At 40.6% G+C, this 21,091-nt stretch overlaps 1 protein-coding gene across 2 annotated transcripts in view; it reads left to right on the forward strand.

Moving 5' to 3' along the window:
* The window catches only part of ARID4A (AT-rich interaction domain 4A), a 45,533-nt gene extending 26,798 nt beyond the window's left edge, over positions 1-18,735 (forward strand). For both annotated transcript variants that reach the window (XM_075614782.1, XM_075614784.1), the window contains exons 12-25: positions 2,148-2,220; positions 4,518-4,612; positions 4,708-4,805; positions 5,515-5,746; positions 7,091-7,368; positions 8,022-8,216; positions 8,955-9,039; positions 9,779-9,977; positions 10,273-10,335; positions 11,290-12,429; positions 12,631-12,735; positions 13,370-13,579; positions 14,365-14,511; positions 16,297-18,735. In XM_075614782.1, coding sequence (XP_075470897.1) covers positions 2,148-2,220; positions 4,518-4,612; positions 4,708-4,805; positions 5,515-5,746; positions 7,091-7,368; positions 8,022-8,216; positions 8,955-9,039; positions 9,779-9,977; positions 10,273-10,335; positions 11,290-12,429; positions 12,631-12,735; positions 13,370-13,579; positions 14,365-14,511; positions 16,297-16,400 — 3,024 coding nt within the window. In that variant the 3' untranslated portion in view covers positions 16,401-18,735. The remainder of the gene's footprint in view (positions 1-2,147; positions 2,221-4,517; positions 4,613-4,707; positions 4,806-5,514; positions 5,747-7,090; positions 7,369-8,021; positions 8,217-8,954; positions 9,040-9,778; positions 9,978-10,272; positions 10,336-11,289; positions 12,430-12,630; positions 12,736-13,369; positions 13,580-14,364; positions 14,512-16,296) is intronic.
* Positions 18,736-21,091: the final 2,356 nt, after the last annotated feature.

Below are 21,091 nucleotides of genomic sequence, written 5' to 3' on the forward strand. Positions count from 1 at the left end.
TACATTGAGTAATGTATTCAAATGTGTAAATGTGGCTGTGTTAAAATGTAAGCTCCTGATATATTGAGGGGTTAGGTGGCCGCAGAGAAGAATAAAGACCCGTTTCAGTTAACCATGAGGATTTTTGGCCTTCATACATGAGGCTTACATGCAGTAGCTGCTGTAGTAGTCATATCTGGGGTACCCATTGTTTGCAGAAACATTTTAAATCAGAATGAGTTTTGTGACATCAAATGCAACCATATTTTACCCAATGATGACAAAGCAGAGCTGTAATCTATTGGTTGCAAGACTTATCACACTGTTTGCTATATTATTAAGATTGTCCCTTCAGTACTTTAACCATAAGATAGGGGAACCAATCATATATGCAGGATTTCTCTATTTCCCAAGTTGTTTTCCCATTATCTGCTGGTCTAAACACCAAGTTCTACCAGTTTGCAGGCATGTCTAGTTAGCAGACCGGTTCTGTTCTGTCTGCACATGACCATGAATGATGTTGTAATTTGATACAGTAATGGGTTTAGCATAGGGGGGGGGGGGGCAACTCCTGTCCTCAAGGGCCACCAACAGGTTAGGATATCCCTGCTTCAGCACAGGTGGCTCAGTCTTCGAGGAAGTTGTAGGGTGTTCAAAGCTTTAATTTCTAACATATATTGGGGTTTTCTCCTGCTTTACTATGTACATAAAATAGGAAAGAGCTTGCATACTTCTACCGGTACAGGATGTGATCTTGTCCAACCATTTCTCCTGCATCAGTCCGGTTCCTTTTGTACTCGTCATTGCCAACTAATGGCACCTCCTATTCCTGATCAGTGAGCTGCTTTTTCTGCTAATGCTGCACCGTGACCATGCAGAAGTTTAACATACACCTCCTTCTCCCCTGTTGATGTGCAAGGGAGCGGGAGATGTAAAGAGTTAAAAGGAGACCTGCTGTCCTCGTTCTTTTCCTAATTGTGTTTAGAGACCCTACTGCAGTGTCAAACGCCCACATTCAGAGTTGTGCACGAGGAAAAGAAAACTATTTAAAAATATGTAATGTAGCTAGGGGCGGTGATGCTCAGAAGACTTGCTCATCATTTGAAAAATAAATAGATCTGTAATATGACATAATTTAATTAAAAGTTGTTTAATATCTGCTTTTGACATCGTTGGCAGAACTTGATGAAGGAATATTGATGTTCTGTTTTTTTTTGTTTGTTTTTGTCCAGTGTTGCTTACAGTAATTTGGGGATGGTAGTGATGCTAAGAGGTGGTCCTGGGGCGGGTTCTTGACAGAATCGGGAGAGATCAGCTGGGTGGGCACATTACTACATTTCTTTGCGTCGCAAGTACCATGTCCACCTTTTTATTGAAAGTTTTTTGGGGGGCAGGGAATGTCGTACTGCTTTTTACAGAAAGGGTGTGTTGGTGTGCAGGGCTATTGGAGGGTTCACAATCAAGGGAAGGGAGACCTGTTGCAGGGTTTGTTGGCTTGCTTTGTGAATCCAAGCCTTTTTGGCTGAAACTTGTCTTTAAAATAGTTAAATTGTCAAAATATACACTGACACATTACTATAGCCTTTGGCATCCACCAATGATCGTGTGTGGCTGTACCAATATGCAACGCTTAAAGTGCTTGGCAATGGTTCCAGTGTTTGCACTGTCCTATTCCCCTACCCAATTATGTTTTCTTCTTGGGGAGGAAAACATTGAAGATCTAGCCTTCGAAACACATAATTGGTTACATGCGAGGAAGCTAAAAGATGTTCCAACAAATCTACATTCAGAATCGCTGATGAAATTGAACGCTTTCTAACCATATAAAATGTATTTGTGAGAACAATGAATTCTGAAAACCACAAAAATGCAAGAGATTCAGGATTATCGTTTCTCTGCAGTCTACAGTCATACCATTACTCCTGGCGTAGGAAGACCCCTTACAACCCTTTTGAGTTTATGGGCGGTTGTAAGTTGGGTCCTCCATTGCCGGAAGGGGTGTTATGGCAGAAGATAGCTGGGTAAATATGGGCCTCCGAGATGTAAGGCTGCACATTGTGCATGAATAGGGAGCCGACAGAAGGAAAGATAAGTGGCACACATGAATACCTAACAAGTGACATATTCTCAAATAGTATTGTTTTTATGTTTTACATTTATTCTTGCAGCCTGAAGAGGAGGCAGATCCAGTGGAAAGGGATAACTTCCTTCAGCAGCTCTACAAGTTTATGGAAGACAGAGGTGAAGTACAGTTCAGTGTAACGCTATTGCTATGTATCAGAATGGTTTAAGAACTTCAGCTGATGTGTAAATTACATCACAAGTTCAACAAGGATCCTATTTCTGATGTGTTGCTGTTGGAAAGATCTGTAGTGCTTTGCAGTACAAATATATATTGGGCCCCATGGCACCAAAGTAATTAAGTTACATCTTAAAAGTGAGTATATACCAGAAGTAATTCGCGTACCTGGTAATTATTTAGGCGTGGCAAACCACTCCATTTACCCAGTTTAGCAAGATTGGTATGTTTTTTGAACATTTTACTCGCCTGAAATAGACAGGTGGGAAAAAAAAAGTCTGGCCATTGTATTTAATGTATGCAGGAATGGCTTAAAATTAAATTAAGTTGTCATGCTACTGGCTATGCTTCAAAACTAGCCAGATAACACTGACCCAGCACCAGGTAAATCGCATCGGCTTAATAGATAAATTGACAATTGGCAAGAATTGGACGTGAATTTCGTCCCCCACGACGTTCTTTATTTTGTTCTTTTGTAGAGAATGGAAAGTGATTCTGATGGGTCCCTGTAGACTGTGAATCCTTATTAGCTGATGTTGCCTCCAAATATCGGTTGGGTTTCTGTAAAACAAAGACACGACGACAGTTCCAGTTAAATAATTTGCTTTCCCCGACACGCCATTCTTTTCCTCTCCCAAGAAAAGATGTCCCTGTCACTCCTGCATTATGACGAGTAATTTCGGTCATGTCATTATTTTAAAACATTCTGGATTGGTACCATGAACAGCACTCGTTTATGTGCTGAATACCTTCCAACTGCAGAACTCTGCCGCTGTACTACACCCAGCACGTGGTTTGGAACCCAAGGCACGTCTTTGTGACACGGTATAAGAGGCAAAAGATTAAACATGCTAATTTTATCCTAGTGATGTACAGAGTGATTAGTCACGGATGTAGGTGTTGATGGCTAACGCATTTTATTGTATATGTAAACAGTGTTAAAAATGGCAAGCAGACTCTGATTTTTTTTTTTGATTTTTTTTTTGTGATTTTATTTATTTTATTTTATTCACTGAATTAAATATATACATATTAGATCATTTTATTTATTTTTTCATGGACCAAGATTATGAAAAAGGTATTGTCACATTAACCGAATTGCTTTTCGGACCGCTGGTCAAAATCGTCAAGTTATCTGCTAATTTTTAGTTATATTTTTTGAACATTTAAAAAAAAAAAAAATACAATGGTGGAAATGTAACATTTTTCTACTGTCCATTGTTGACATCAAAAAAGTCTCGCATTTGCATTTGGGGGAAAAAAAACTATATGCAGAACAGATTTTTTTTATTTATTCATTTATAATTGGTAAACATGTGATCTTTTACCATGGCTGCTGATGGTTGTGTTTCATGAAGCTGTAGATTGGGGGAGCTCTCCTCAACCTGACCTCGGTTTTTCTACTTTTGCAGCGGCTGCCTCCAGGCATCAGACTGTAGGCTGTCCCTCACCCACTGACCCGACCATGGGCCCATGCCAGGGGGTGCTCGCCTCCCCAAGGCAGTGACTCGTTCTGTAAGTTCGGTCGGTCTGTGTGGGGGCCCTAAGGTTTTCACCTACCTCCATCATTTTGGGTAGACACCTTGTCCCTGTGTAACCCTGCCTTCCTGCCGTCACAACTTCTTTCATGAGGTCCGGGACTCTCCTTTAAAGGGAGTCTTGAACAGAAAAAAAAACATGCTGGCTGCAAATTCTAAAGCATAATGTCCTACTTTTTTCATCTACAGAAGCGAGAATGCTTCTAGCTGCCACCTTCCCAATCAGAGTTCCACGGTCACCCTGTAGCCAGAAACTGCATCATTTATTAGGGTGGTTTTTTTTTTGTTGTTGTTTTTTTTGTTTCGCATGTAATTTGACAGACTTTTCTGGTGTATACAATCCAAAACGCATTTAATTATTTTATTTATTTTGTTCAAACTGTCCTGGTTTCAGTGTGGCAAAAAATCCTGTATTTTGACCATGTTGTCATCTGCAAATTTTAAGATGGCAGCGTGCTTCGGTCATAAAGGTTTGCATGCCGGGATCTCTGCGAATTAATCTACTAATTAAAAAAAAGTATTGAGTTTGCTTGCTATCCGTTTCTGGATTTCTGCCACCCTGAAGGTGTCCGTTCCAGGGTGTCCGCCTGTAAAATGAAACGGTAGAGTCATACATTTTGATTTAGGATATTTCTTTCTGTTGAAATTTGCATTAACATACAGATTTTGTTTTGTTTTTTTAATATATATATATAAATTAGGAACTCCAATCAACAAGCCTCCTGTATTGGGTTACAAGGATCTGAATCTTTTCAAACTTTTTAGGCTTGTGTACCAGCAAGGTGGATGTGACCACGTAAGTATAACCTTATAGAAAAGGGGCATGGGTTGCTATTTTGAAGCTACAGGGGGAATTACATTTAAACCCTTTTCCATACTGTTTTTACTCAGATTGAAAGTGGGGCTGTGTGGAAACAAATTTATATGGACCTTGGCATTCCTATTTTGAATTCAGCTGCTTCCTACAATGTAAAAACAGCGTACAAAAAGTAAGTATTCATTGATAGGTGTACAACAAAAGACAGGGGTGCCCAATGCTACATCAAATTGACAAAACATGTATGGTAATAAGTATAAAGTTTAAATACTTCAATAATAATAGTAATTACTTGGTTATTTAGTTAAACCCTTTGGCCAAAGCGTCGTAAGCCTGCATACCAAACGTCAAGGTATAACCAAAAATGCAGGTCCTAACACTAAAATTGTGAACCCTTCCTTTTACCTCTGTATGAGGGGACGCAACTACAGTGAGTCTGGTCCATTCCGCATTGATAGGTGGCCTAAGTCTTGTAGCTTTAAACTGCTACGATCACAGATGTACTACTTTAAAATGTGATTTCACTTTTTGTTTGTTTCTATCGGAATTTCTCTGCTACAATTGCATTGTTTTTATTGATAATAAATTAAAATCTTACTCATGTGATATTCAAATAAAAACAACCATTCTTGAAGAATGGTTTACAGTTGGAGATAAAACCATGTCCTTATGAATGTTGTATGAAGTGTTGAAAGATATTTGTACAGATACACAAATCCTATTTGTGTCGGTTAACTGTAGACTTGTGCTTTTAGAGAAATGTTTGGTTTCTGCTGTGTTTTTCTACATGAAACATGGCTATTGGCCAAGCATTTAAATGAAATAATTTTTGCTATTCCTGTGCTGCATTCATAAATATTTGTTCTTTACTTTATTTAAAGGTACCTTTATGGGTTTGAGGAGTACTGCCATTCTGTGGATATTAAGTTTAGGACTATTCACCATAATGAACCTAAACCAGTAGAAGAGAGTCAGCCGCAGGACAAACCAATGGAGATCAGTGACACAAAAGAGCCCGAACCGCTTCCAGTGGAAGTAAAAATCGTAGAGGAAGATGACACGGATTCTAGCAGTGAAAGTGAAAAAGAAGAAATTGAAATGAAATCACCACGGGTAGGATTTAAATTTTGTTGCATATTGGCTGAAACCATTGCTTGAAAATATATCTATTTTTATTAACTACGTTCTTGTCAACTGAAATGTTTTTCTGGTCACCTTTTATTGTTTGAATACTGGAGCATAGTGTCCAACCTGCTTCCTCCTTCCCCCTGCCCCCCCCCCCCCCTTTAATTTGTCCATCAATACAATCCAAACTAAGTAATTAGCTAAGTTGCCGATCGATCCGTTCTCCTGTGATCGATTGGCAAAGATTCGGCTTGAGGGTTCACTAAATGGCTGCAGAGGAGTATTCTGCAGTCCGTGGAATACATTTGCATATTAATATGACAAAGGTCTGTGGGGAAGCTCATGTGACCAGGCAGTCACTAGATACAATTGGTGCACTGCTAAAGAGAGAGCAGGGCTCAAAAAGGGGTGTGCCAGAGCCTGTTTCCGAAGAGGATGTAACTTTGTAAATGGTTTCTATAGGAACAAAAAAAATGCTTGTTATATTATAATACATTTAAAAATGTCATTAAGAGTTGTTTTTAAAAAAAAAAAGGCTACAAGTATTTTCTCATAGTACAGAACTGATTTATTTTTAAAAAAATACACACGTAGGATATTGCTTGGTCTCCAGCTTTAGGTTTAGTAATGATCTATTCTTCTCAATGCAAGTAAAAGGGGATTCTGATGTATTTAAAGCTCCTGTAGAACTCCAGCTATGAAGCCTTTCTTTGTTTTGTGTGGTGCTGATCCTTCACTGGAATTGGCTGATGTTGACATTCATAGACGACAGCATCAGCCATTTTAACTTCCCTAAAAATGCAAGTGGTATCTCCAGAGCTTCAGAAATGAGTAGAAATGAGTAGAAATGAACAGAAATTGAAACATTGCACCACAAACAAACACATCCTATTTTGAAGGGGCTATCCACCTGAACTAACCTCCATTATTTACAGGCTTGACACAGTGGGGTCCTCCAGAGCTGAAATGTACAATTTTTAACTCTGGGGGACACCCACCCCCCCAGTTTCAGAAATACATACTGACTTTTAAAGCTGATTTAAATGACCATCCAATAGGAAGCCACAACCGATGATGTTGCAGCTTCCTATTGGCCTGAGATGTGGCAGCCATTTTGTTCCCTCTAAGGTCACTTAATTACAAAGTATCTTTGGAACCAGGGGGGAAATAGTGTGGTTTGACTCAGGTTGTGGTTTGACTCAGGTTGGAGGAATTGTTCCTGTTTAAGTAGATCCAGAACATTCATTTAACCAGACTTTTTTTATTTTTCTTTATTGAAGTGTCAATAGAGTTGAGGGAATCCCTACTAATGTGTGTTTTTCCCTTCCTTAGGGGAGACGGAAATTAATTTGCAGTGTAACTCCTGTGACAAAGGATCTTGAGGATGTTGACAAAGGAAAGGACAGCAACAAGGAAAACAAAGATGTTGAGGATGAATCAGACAAAAATGAGGAGGAAGAGGAAGAAGAGGAAGAAGAAGAAGAGGCGGAAGAAAATGAAACCATGCCAGGGAGGAGGAGCACCCTCAAACTGAAAATGGAGCGGAAAAACGGGAAGCAAGACGAGTCCGAGAGAGAATCGGACGAGGACGAGGAGAGAAGATGTGATGGGTATGTGAAAGCGAGGCCATCCAGCTGTAACTTCTGCTCTTTGCTTTTTTGTGGTCAGTAGTCAAAATGCAAAGAAATTCCATTGACATGTAAATGATGAGGCTTGGATTCCCTGCTACTAGCCCCAATACTTTCAGAAGGTATTATAATCTAACAAAAGACTTGAATGTAGTTGTGAAGCAGGGTAACGTACAGTTTAGAAATGAATGGAAGCTACTCAATTGTTAACAGTGCGTTGTCGAAGAGGCCTTGGTCCAGGGATGGTCACCTTCCTCGGGGACTACCAACAGGTCAGGATATCCCTGCTTCAGCACAGGTGGCTCAGTCATGACCACCATTTGTGCTGAAGCAGGGATATCCAGAAAATCTGACCTGCTGGTGGCTCTTGAACACTGGAGTTGGCCTCCCTTGCCTTAGTCGCTTCCATCTGGTATTGTGGGTGTCTCTTTAAAATTGCTAATGCAGCCTCCTTAATATTGGGCCATTGGAATTATTTCGTTGTTATTCGTGTTTAAGGTAGCTGCAATAAATGTAAATTCTAATTTTGTAATCCTAATAAACACCAGAAACCGTGCCTGGCATTGGAAGAGCTTTGAGGGCAGGGTTACGTTGGGTTATATGATAACGTCTGACTGAGCATTGTGATATTACAGAATGGAGGAAGGGGAACATAACGGAGAAACTGAAGGCGAGCAGGACGGAGAGGACGGTGGTCTAGCAGGCACCAAAGTGAAAGTAAAATATGGGCGTGGGAAAACGCAGAAGATTTATGAAGCCAATATTAAGGGCACTGAAGTAGACGGAGGAGAGGTGTTATACCTGGTGCATTATTATGGCTGGAACGTGAGGTAAGCCTGAGGAAAAATGACATGTCCATTAGTGCACGCAACACGAGAGCTGATCAAACCCAATGTATGTGATGGGTTGTACATAGAAAATCGATTTCTTCACACTGAGCGGCACTGTCATTACATTGATGGGTATTAAAACTGAGCCACCTGTGCTGAAGCAGGGATATCCTTAAAACCTGACTTGTTGGTGGCCCTTGAGCTCTGGAGTTGGCCACCCCTGGTGTAGAATATAATGGTGCAACATGGAAAACATACCATTAAAAAGGATTGAAAATAAACGTTGCTTAAAATGTGCATTTTCTGTTGAGGAGCTAACCGTGCACAGTATGTGGTGGGACAGAACAGCCTTCAGGTTACATACCCTGCTGCCTGGGTTTATACACATTAGTTGCCTGCTTTTTACCAAAGCTGTCCAGTGTGCGTCTCAAGATAAACAGAGGCACCCAAGGGAGTACTGAATGCAGGCAGGAGGATACCAGCTAAGGACCTCTTAAGTGCCACTAAAGTGCTTAATGGGAGCAATGTAAAACTTACAGGAGATGATCTAAGATAAAGGAACCTCGAATATTGGTTGGCTTTGTGAATGCCAAGTACTTTATTTTATATTCTTACAAAAATATGACTTGACACTACTCTAAATATACACAAGTCTCAACCTTTGCAAATGATGTGTAATGATTTATACAATAATAGTTTTAAGTGATTTTAAATTAAATGTAATTTGCTTTCTTCCAGATATGATGAATGGGTAAAAGCGGACAGAATTCTCTGGCCTTCCGACAAAGGTGGACCAAAGAGAAAACAAAAGAAAAAAACAAAAGTAATGATTATAAATCATCATCATTTTATTTATGTATTCATTTTTTTAATGAAGCAGTAAACTATTGTATAATACAATGAGAGCTGCAGAAATACACGTAGTAGTAGTAGTAGTAGTAGTAGTAGTAGTAGTAGTAGTAGTATTAGTAGTAGTAGTATTAGTAGTATTAGTATTAGTAGTATTAGTATGAGTTATTGGTACGGTTGTAAGTTTCAGGTATCCTTCCAGCAAATACAGATCCCACTTGTGAGCACATTCACATGTCTCACACAGGTCTGCAACCCTGCCCTTCCCCATTATCTCTTTAGCATGCAATGCTTCCACTGCAGCCAGGGATTCTAGGTAATGAAATGCAATGAGCACAGCCATACTGCCAACATTCTCACAGGGGTTAAAATAGGAATGCTGGGGGAGGAGGGGAGGTGAGGTCCTTTTTGCTTTGGTCTGCTGTCGCTGGAATAGGTGCTGAGATTGAAGGCAGTGTATGCATTAGAATAACACGGTGAACCGAACGAGTTTGGGTGTTTGGGACGGAAGCAGCGTGACACTGTGGCGGGTGGTATTCTTTCAGACGTGTTGCGCCTGCATTCCCGTATAGTATGCTTTATTCCTGCCCTTTTTTACACGTTGTGTTATTAATTGGGGTAAGTTCACTTCTTAATGATATTTAAAGCAGTCGGTCATTAAATAGCCCATAAAGAAATGGAAATTGATGTACGCTACCCTATTTTATCGCCAGAATAAAGACGAAAATGAAAATGAGGACAGGGAGGAAGACAAGCAGAAATCAAAGCGTGGACGTCCCCCTTTAAAATCAACTCTTCAGGCCAATCTGACCTGCAGCCTGTCCAAAACGCCAAGTAATGAGGGGAAAATGGCCACTAAAACTGTGCGAAACAGTCTGTCTGACAGCTCCCCCTTATCCAATGGTTTAGAAGGTGAGCTATTTGCTGGTTGTAATATGAGAAAATGGTACTGGGGAATGGTTTTAGATGGAAGCATATCATTCCGTGTGGGTGTGGGTGGGTGTGGGTGTGGGTGTGTGTGCTTAGCACAGAGACTTTGTGAATCTTTGTTTTTTTTTTTTTGTTTTTTTTTTTGTTTTTTTTTTATTACATTCATCATATAGCATCAATAGCTTCACGTCTAAATGTTATTGCTTCCTGATTAGAAACTACACTGACACAAATCTTCACCTTGGAAAGCTTTATATTCTGATTTTCCTCAAAATAGGGACAATCCGGAGACGAACAAGGAGGAGCTCAGGCATGTTTGATTCTGACCGATGCTCGAATGGTAAGTGGCCTCGGCTTTGTGTGTGCATCCTAATGTCACCATTGACTTGGGCATTTAATTGTATAAAACCATTTATTCACTTTAGTGCTAACCCAACTATTCCTGAACTGTATATACTTTGGGTACGTGTTGTATAAATTGTGTTATTTAATGCCGAAAATTTGTCATTTCTTTAACTTTTGTGAAACGAGGCGCTGCTTTTTGAGCCTATACGTGTCCACTAATAATATTTAAAAAATGCATCTAAATTCTCTGTAGGAGAGCTTTTTAAAGCTGCAGACAAGCAATATCCTACATGTGTTTTATATATATATATATATATATATATATATATATATATATATATATATATATTAGTTTTGTACTATGAGAAAATACTTGTAGCATAAAAAAAAAACAATTCCGAATGACATTTTTTAATGTGCTATAATATAACAAGCATTTTTGTGTCTCTATAGCAAACATTTACAAAGTCACATCCCCTTCCTCTTCTGAAACAGGCTCTGGCACACCCCTTTTTGAGTCCTGCCCTCTCTCTAGCAGTGCACCAATTGTATTTAGTGAATGCCTGGTCACATGATCTTCCCCACAGAACTTTGCATCTTTTGGTCCTCTTCTGCTACACTGACAGCCATTTAGTGAACCCCTGAGCCGTATCTTCGCTGATCGATTGGCAACTTAGCTAATTGCTTATTGTGTGGCTTCTATTGATGCACATATTAAAGGGAGGGAAAATGGCAGCTTGGATTGCTGCTTTAAGCCCCTCTAGCATTGTAGGCTTATTGTCCGATCTGAGGGACCCCCTTATTCATGTAAGAAGGGTTATGTTATAATTGTGGACATTAGTATTTCCCAGTATACATAAAGGAGAAATTCAATTCCTTTTTGTTGTTTGTTTTTCATCCATGGTCCCCTAATTTGTTTGATACGAGCATTCACCATTTATGGTTCCAGACTCGAGCACATCCGATGGTGAAACTGATGAAACTTCTGAAAAGGTGTCTGTGAAGGAAGAGTTTTCGCCGGAGGATGCAAAAGAATCGGAGAAGAGTCTAAGCTGTGAAGACAGCGGCCCAGAGGAGGAAACCCCACCAATTATTTGTGTTTCGGAAGATCAGGAAATGACTCCGACAAAGCCAGCAGAAACGTTAAAGCAAGAAGTTGAGGAAAGTGAACAAATCGTTCAGATTTATGGGAAACAGACGGAACAAATAGAGGAAATAAAAAAGGAGACAGAGAATCTGCCAAAGTCAAAGGGGAGGAGAAGCAAAACAAAAGATTGTTCTCCAGAGAAGACGCCAAGTTTGCCAGCAACTCGGGAAGATAAATGTGTTGAGCATCAAATGGAACTGGAAACGTTAGCGTTCACTGCATTACAAAATACAGAGTTGCCCTTGGCTACTAAGGACGTAGATCCTCTATGTGACCCACTGACGAAGGAGAAAAAAGCATTGAAGAGAAAATCGCTGGAACCGCCCTCTCCGGAAAAGAAGGTACGTATTGAGTTTGAGCTGGAGCTGCCAGTGATTGTGTCAGAGGAGAAACCTGCTGACCGTATTGAGACTCAGGAACTCATTGATGCGAATTGTGAAGAGCCGCTTCGGCATGTCAATGAGGAAATGCCCTCCTTGACAGCAGAGCTAGAACATGTGCAGAGCATTAGGACTGAGGACTTTGAAATGCCACTTAATGAAATCACTAGAATCACTTACAAAGAAGAGCACGATGCAATGCCCCAGATTGGACCAGAAACTTTGGTTTGTCATGAAGTAGATTTGGATGATTTGGATGAGAAGGACAAGTTGGATGACGTAGTTACGGACAAAATAGAGCCTGACACGCAAACTGCAGAGCTCCCTGCATTGCCCTCTGCAGTTCAGCCTCCCAACTTCTCTGTGGCTTCTCCACTTGCACTGAGTCCAGATGAGTCTCACAGCATAAAGAGCGAAAGTGACATAACTATCGAGGTGGACAGTGTGGCGGAAGAGTCCCAAGAAGGCCTCTGTGAGAGTGAATCTGCCAACGGGTTTGAGGCGAGCACGACTTCTAGCAACTGCAGCATAACTGTACAGGAAGCAGAGATGCATGAAAAAGGTAATTTACAATCACAATCTGTTTTTCTGTACAAATTAATCTTGTCCTTTTATTTGTTTCCTGAAGTCCAAGTAATAGGTTATTGCACATAGTGTATTTTGCTTGTTGTGTCCTCTGAAGGGACGATGACCACCTCTCCCTCACCAATGAGGTCCTGTTTTAATTACGCTTCTGTCATTTCTCTTTTTCGTTTCATTCTAGGTCTGAAAAGAACGACTGAAGGCAAGACTGGAACGCTAGCAAAGAAACAAAAGCGTAACCCAAAGCGAATAAGTGCTTCATCCAAAGGCGAAAAGAACGGGATAGGTGAGTGGACCAGAACAGGTCATTTACCTAACATTGGAACTGGAACGTTGAATGCAATGTGTTTTCAGATATTAAAATGTGCATAGTCTGTATGGGGTGGCTACCAACAGGTCAGTTTTCTGGATATCCCTGCTTCAGTGCAGGTGACTCAGTCAAAGACTTAGCCACCGATTGAGCCACCTGTGCAGAAGCTCGGACTGATTGAGCCACCTGTGCTGAAGCTGGGGTATCCTAAAAACCTGACCTGTTGGTAGCCCTTGAGGACTGGAGTTGGCCACCCCTGGTCTGTTAATGTAGACATTGTACGTAGACAATGTGATTTAAATACAATAAAAGTAACGATATGCTTGGAATGTGCAAAAGTCTGTATTAAGAATAGATATGGAATAAAATGGAGCCTTTCTAGCTGCATAATTGGCCATTGTACTTCCAAGTATACTTTTTTTTTTTTTAATAGGGAGCTGTGGGTGGGGGTGTACTTAAGTTTTACTGACCAACCTTATCATGTCAGCAGAAAACTGATTAGTGGGACTTCAGGGTTGTAAGGAGAACTGCCGAATCTCTAAGCAGAATGTACAACAAATACACAAAGCGCTTTTTTTATGCATTGCTTAAACCCGTTCATTTCTTTCAGGACAAAGTAGCGATAGTGAAGACCTTTCAGTGCTGGATAGTTCGAGTAAATGTACTCCGGTTAAACTCATAAATGTCCCAAAGCCACAGAAGATCACAAGATCCCCAGCTAGAGGGACCTCTCCACATACTAAAGATGGAGAGAAAGATAAGCACCGAGAGAGACACCAGCATTCGTCCCCCAGGGCATTCAAATGGAGTTTGCAGCTCAGTAAGGAATTCATTTTCAGACATTTTTTGTGCTCTGACTTCTGTAAGGACATCTCTGGGTTTTCGTTCGAAGTGTCCGTCCGTATGACAGTCTGACACTTGCATTATGAATGCCAAACAAAATTATAGTTTCTTGGCTCAACGTAACTTTTTTCAACTTTGTATCATTTTGTTTTAGATGTATAATGTTGGTTCATGGCTGTCTCATGGACTGTAGCTTAAAGAAGCACTACAGGCTATTACGTTTTTTTGTTTGTTTATTTCTTGTGGTGTTTTAATACAGAATTGACATATTTATCTCTGTAGGGGGTGCCGGTATCTCTGCAGTTTAAATGTCCCCGTCACACAGACCAATAGGAAGCCGCAACAACGGACGATGTCACGGCTTCCTATTGGTCCGCGGGACATTTAAAGCTGTGATTTCGTTAGGCTCACGAGTTCCCTGACGATTGATACCGGCAGCACCTATGGAGGTCTGTATCTCTGGAAGCAGGGGGTTCCTGGAGCTGAAATGAATACAGTTCAGCTTCGGAGACCCCCTGCTTCTGTCCTGTAAGTAAACACAATGCATCCTATAGTGCTGTTTTAACTAGATTCTCCTTTTGGAGATTTATCTATCACTATAAGAGTGGCATTCATTGTCTTTGTTTGCGTAGGGTTTTTGGGGGGGGGGACATTTTGACAGGACTCCTGATAAAACAGAAGTGTGTGAATAACATGTCATATTTATGGCACAGATGAGCATTACTATACTGATTCTGCCCCTTCCTTCCTTGCAAATTGCAGATGAATTAGAAAACATGAACGGCACGGAGAAGATCGTCTTTCTCCAGGACAAACTGCAGGAAATCAGGAAATATTACATGTCTCTGAAGTCAGAAGTAGCAACTATTGACAGGAGGCGAAAACGGTTAAAAAAGAAAGACCAAGAAGGTGGGGCCTGAATTACTGTGGTTACCCTGAATTAAGGTTTCAATAGATCAGCTTTTCGGCTCAGAGATTCTCTTCATGCCTTGTTCTGTGTTTTTTTTTGTTTTGTTTTTTTACACGTAAAATTCTGTATGGCAAGTGAAAGCGGCCATCCTCCCTGCTCAAAATAAAATGAGGAAAGGATAGTGCCGGGTGCCTGCACTGTGCACGCTGTTTGTATTTCCAGTGACTGCCTGGTTCCTGAGATATTTACCTTTTATGTACCTGTGGTTCTGATCCATTGTGGGAAAATGAATATGGCTGCCATCCAAGTCTTAATTCCACAGGCCAATAAAAAGCTACAACATCATCCACACATGACATGGCAGCTTCCTATTGGACAACCCCGGCAGCCATCTTTTTGATTTTTACTTTCATTTTGCCATCACTTAGTGGAGCAGTTTCTCCTTACACCATTTTTTCTTTATGCCTCTTTCTCCCCCCCCCCCCCCCACACACCCCCCTTTTTCTCTAAAACATATATAGAAAGCGAGCGGCTCGCGCTAAACTGCGTGCATTTCATTTCCGGGGACCGCCTGATTACCAGCACACTTTCCGGGGAAAGTGTCAGTACTGCCCCCTCCAGGGGAAACAAAGTGGTGGGTTTAAATCTCCCGTGTCACTTGGGCCAATAGGAAGCCGCAACGTCATCCGTCACTGTTTCCTATTCGCCTGTGTGGGGTTTCAACCTTTTGTACGTCGGGAAGCAGCGGAACAAGGCTGAAATGATTGCGTGTCTTCTCCAGAGAAAACTGGCATCCTACACGGGAATATAAGAGGGGGAGGCAGAGGGAACTGCTGATTTAATAAGGTCAATATCCCTAGAACCAGCAGGCCGCAGGAGCTAGGAACAGTGCGGTTCATGCGATGCTTTCACACTCTGAACAAAAAACATTCCAACTACAGAGTAATGCTGTAGTATTGCAGGGTATTGCTGGGTTATCTGTAGAAAAATAGTCAATTGTATATTAAACTACTTGACACACTGTATATCAAAGGCTACATCAATTGCTTAGTTCACTGTTGAAATGTGTTATTCAAAGTATCTATATTCAGTAATACACTTGTATCTTTTCAAAGCACCGGGAAGCTTTATCGTTCTAGAAATAAATGTGCATTGTTGGCTCCTTTTTCCCTATAAGCAGGTGCATGGTACATTCCCTGGTATAGATGTCCCATTGCTGTATGGATAATCTGTGACAGGATATCCGCTCATTGTGTCTTGTACAAATTGAACGATGTCTGCAAATGTATTGAGATGTTCTGCACCGATATACCCTTATTTGTGTATTGTGACACTTAAGTAATTTGGGAATTAATAGGAGTCCATGTTAAAACGGACATGAAGCAGAAAGTGACACTATGTGCTCATTTGCATGTCATTACCCAGAATCCCTGACTGCAGTGGAAGCAATGTGTGCCAAGAGATATTGGGGAAGGGCAGGGTTGCAGACCTGTCTGATGAATGTGAATATGCTCACACGCGGGATTTCTATTGCACGGTGGAGAGCTTTTGTCACTTGATTTGTTTTTTTCTTACTACCGTGGCTTATTTCATGTATACTTTCCTAACCAATGTCATTTCTGTATCTGTTTTTGTGTCTTGGTACTGTGTGTTTAAGGCTCAAACTAAAGCCGTGCCGACAAATGTTTAAAACTGTTGCAGATAAACCTTTGCATGTCAGTAATAAGTCTATTGCAACATTGAGTGTTCTTAATGTAGTTTTTTTCCTATTTTCTCCCCCACAGTGTCCAATACCGGAGCATCCATGTCTTCAGCCTCCTCTGAGACGGGGAGGAGCCCTTCCTCTTCTTCTCCCCCACAAAACACACTTGCAGTAGAGTGCAGGTGATATCGGCTTCTCCTCTTTCCCCGCCGTCTGCTGCCATGGACACACATACTTAAACTCCAAAATACAACCACACGAAGCACTCAACCAGTTTGACTTTGCCAAGTATTTTTTCTTTCGGATTTCCCCTCTGCTGGATTGCATCTTTAATTCCCATTTCATATGTATTTTTTTAATTGTTATTCTTATTAAATAAGATGATTAGGAATAGGAGACTAGCAATCAGTATGCCACAATGGTTCCTTGTTTTGTCTAAACGGAATAAGGGCACTTTTATTATTTTTTTATTATTATTTTGTTTTTTAACGATCTAACAAATGTCTGATTTAGCGTTTTTTCAGGAGCCCCGTACAAATAACCCAAAAAGCAAGTGTGTATACCAAACCGAGTGCTAGCAAAGCGAAATGCGCTCGTTCACTTTGACCTAGCTGTATTTTAGCTCTTGATTTTCTAAGTTCTTCATTTTGGAAGCACTTGCTACATACAGAACTGCCAAAGTCCATTGTGTTCAGCAGAGTGCCCTAGTTTTAAAACTATACGCAAGACAAAATACATTGTGAACGGTAACGTAGTTGACTGAAAACTACGTTTAAAGAAAAGTCTTCCACTTTTTACAGGAATTTTGAGCACACGATTATGCAAATATTTTAATGTTTATTAATGTTTACAGTGGAATTGTGAATACGTTTTCAGTGGACTATCTTATCCCTTGACAAATCTATTTTGTCTTTTTCTATGTAATTTCAGAGTTTTTATTTTGTTACAAAAAGACAAAAAGAAAATATATAACAGCGAAGTTATTTGACAAGATTTCTAAAGCTGATTTTTTTTTTTTTTTTGTAAAATAAGGTATTATCTTGCAACTTGTTAAATATATTTATTCAGACATTGGATGTTGTATTTTTATGTATTTTTAAAAAAATATTAATAAAATGAAAAAAAAAAAAAAAAAAAAAGAGAAGGGTCTAGCTTAGTTCCTGTACAACACTCGTGCAGTTGTAGTTCATAAGGTGATGTGACACAGTCTGCATTTAAACCCTCCAGCAATTGAAAGTTATTACCATATTCCTATCTTACAAACTTTGGCAGTCCTTGTACCTTTTTTTCAGGACCTTTTTGTTTGTTCGGGTGGCCCTTCCAACGCCTAGTCTCGTTTTTAATTCTCGCTATAACGTCGAAAGGAATCGATCGTGGGGTGGCCAACTCCAGTCCTCAAGGGCCACCGAGAGACCAGGTGTTCAGGATATCCCTTGCTTTGGCACAGGTGGCTCCTTCGGGGGTTCAGTCGAAGACTGAGCTACTGTGCTGATTGAGCCACCTGTGCTGAAGCTATGATTTCCTGAACACCTGGTCTCTCGGTGGCCCTTGAAGACTTGAGTTGGCTACCCCTGCTCTATCCCCTAGAGTTGGGATGCCACATTACAGTAAAGCAGCTATGTATGCGTGGCCTATGGGTTCTCATGGGCTGATAGATTTTGTAAATAATCCTTCCTGAACCATGTATTTAAAACCGTTTTTGCATATACATTATGTACAAAAGTGATTTTTTTATCAATTTTTATTCATGTTTGTACATTTAAAAGAGCTTCTTTTATTTTTTATTTTTTATCCCTTCTGTGTTTAATATGGTGTGGAGTAATAATATAGATACTCTAGACCAGGGTTGGCCAACTCCAGTCTTCAAGGGCCATCAACAGGTCAGGTTTTCAGGGTATCCCAACTTCAGCACAGGTGGCTCAATCAGTAACTCAGTCTTTGACTTCGCCACTGATTGAGCCACCTGTGCAGAAGCAGAGATGGTAGCTTTTAAGGACTGGAGTTGGCCTCTCCTGCCCTAGACCAGGGTTACTCTACCCTCCTCTCCGGACACACCAGCCAGGCCAGGTTTCTGAAATGACCGACTAATCCCACATTCATATGTAAGCAGAGTACAAACATGTACTGTATAAGTCTTTAGGTCTGTATAAGGACATTCATTGATTTATTCCTGAAAATAAAAAATAAAATCTGGTCTGGACAGAGTGTCCTGAGAACAGGGGGCTAGAAAAAAAACCTCCCTAGACTGTATATCAGGATGTGTTCACAACCGAGATTTGCGCTGAACACTGGTAACCGGTACCATTACTACAATCCGTGTGTTTTATTTTGCCGCATTGTGAACTTGTGAGTCTAATTCCTTCCAACGCAGAGGATTTAACGCCTCCGCTGCCAGAGGGGTTAAAGAAAAAGTACTCCTGTAAAATGCACTTTTTTTTCTGTCTTGAGCAACACAGAGTTGTCTATGTTAAAATCTCCCCGCCAGAGCATCAATAAAGGCCGTGGTGTAAACGTAGTATATTTTTCTACTTCTATTTATTATTATTTTTTATCCATTTGACAAAATGTACTAATTAAAACCTTTTTATTTTTATTTTTTATTCCTATGGGTTTGTGTCTTATGGAGATACTGTAACACAGGTTGATGGCTGCTTCCCCAGTAATGCTAAAGCCGCAATACCACGCACAAATAATAGTTACTTTATAGTGGAAGCTTATACTTCCTGTTACACTGATCCATTTCTAGCTTTACGTTTTTTCCTAAACCTTTTTTTGCTGAGTTTTCGCCTGTTTATTATTTTGCTAGCGTCCGCTTTTCCAGCCACGTTTTGTCTCGGCCGCAGCCCCCCAGCCGGTCACATTTTTATTATTACTTTAAAAGATTTTTATTTCTTTTTTTCTTGCCCTTTTAACGAGTGCTTTTAATTTCAAAATCTGATGCTTCGTTAAGGAGATGCAAGCGGTGGAAATGTTTCCGGGACGTAAAAAATTTGACTTTTCTCCAAGAGCAGGGGCGGCCAACTCCAGTCCTCAAAGGACACATACAGGTCAGGTTTTTAGGATATCCCTGCTTCACTGATGGCGCATCCTGTGCTGATGGAGGAGTTTTGCCACCCTTGCCCTACAGCCTAATGCAGTCTGAAGGTCCACATGGCAACCTCTGACATTGGAGACAACAATGATTGATTTAACACTAAATGTTTTTTTGTTTAATTAGAAGAATGCTTGTGGAGGGAAAGAAACGGGCAATATAGGATTATTGGGGGAATTGCTTTTTAACTGACCTCTAGAAAGAACCTACAGATTTGATTGGCATTGCGATGAAATTTTTTTTTTTTTAAATACAGCAAAATGACACCAAATGAGAGCAGATTTCTGTTGTAAATCACTGGGATTGTTTAGTGTTTAATGAGGTGTCGGCCCGTTTCACATATTTGTACATTATATCTGTAGGCATGTTACCCATCTTTAGGAACCTCGCTCTCGTCACATTGGTGGTTTGCAATTGTTTTTTCAGATTAGATAGGAACCAATCGTTGGTTTTCCGTAGGTTTTATTATTTTAATGTCGGGCATCAGGAAGAATGGCCAGAAAAATAACCAGTGAATTATGCTGAGAAAGTGTAGCATAAATGGTAATTTGGGAGCATCAAAGGAAGTTGAGTGCACGGTGTTTTAATGGTGGTCTCCCATCATACAAAATCCTTTAGAGCAGGGCTGGCCAACGCCAGTCCTCAAGGGCCACCAATAGGCCAGGTATTGGGGATATCCCTGCTTCAGCACTGGTGGCTCAGTCAAAATAATATCCATAATACCTGGCCTGTTGGTGGCCCTTGAGGACTGGAGCTGGCCTCCCCTGCTTTAGATCTTTATATTTTTTTTATATACTTTGTTTGAGGATTGTCAATTGACAAAAAAAAATTTTTTTATCACCTTAGTTTAAACGTCTTCCAAAAAAATACTCTTGTGAGTAACTGGCATACACATTGTCATGAAATAGCAGAGTAAGATTAGCCATAAGAGGGAACAGCTGGGTCCCCACTCATTAATTACAAAGTCTGAATACTAAAATGATTACCAAAGATGCAAAATATGACCATCAGATAGAAGGTTTCAGACCTAGACTAACACCTTGGGTGATGGCGCAGTGGCCAATGCATCGATTTTTATTATTTTTTTTTTTAAACCTGTTCCAAACGGTACAACAGAAGCGGAATATAACGTTTGACCGCGACCAAAATGCCGCCGGGACATCTGCCGCGAAGTCTGCGACTACCCGCTGCATTTCCCGACAGCCTGCTGCATTTCCAGCCCACCCACTCTGACAACTGCATGTTTAAATGTTCCGTGCGGGACATTTAAACATGGTGCCTCAAGCGGCCTGGTTAGGCAGTGTGGCGGTCTTGCGTTGGACCTTTTTTTTTTTTTTTTTTTTTTTTGTTTTTTAAACGTGCTGGAGCGGGCGGTCGGGACATGCAGATCTGTCTTGCAGGAGCTGACATCGCAGCGAAATGTTCCGGCGGAACGCCGGGCATCGTTTTGGTCGCGGCCAAATGGCTGCAGCGAAACATCCTAGACGGCAACAGAAGTTCCACAGGTGTTCAGTGAAAATAATGGCATATTATATAGAGTCATAATTTGATCTAAATTATACAATATGAGGGATATGGGATTTTTTTTTTTTAATGGAAAAAAATCTGAGGACGTGCGTTTAATCATTGACTTGTCGATTCAATCCATCCCTCGGTCCTTGGTTTTCCTGGTTCAATATCACATCTCGGAATTGAAAACCGGCACAAGGAAACGGAAGAATTCAAGAAAACGGGGACAACCGTTTTAAAAAGTATCAGAAGAAATCGGGACTGGTCGCTTGGATTT

The sequence above is a fragment of the Ascaphus truei genome, chromosome 9 (assembly GCF_040206685.1).
Source record: "Ascaphus truei isolate aAscTru1 chromosome 9, aAscTru1.hap1, whole genome shotgun sequence".
In the NCBI taxonomy this organism is placed as follows: domain Eukaryota; kingdom Metazoa; phylum Chordata; class Amphibia; order Anura; family Ascaphidae; genus Ascaphus; species Ascaphus truei.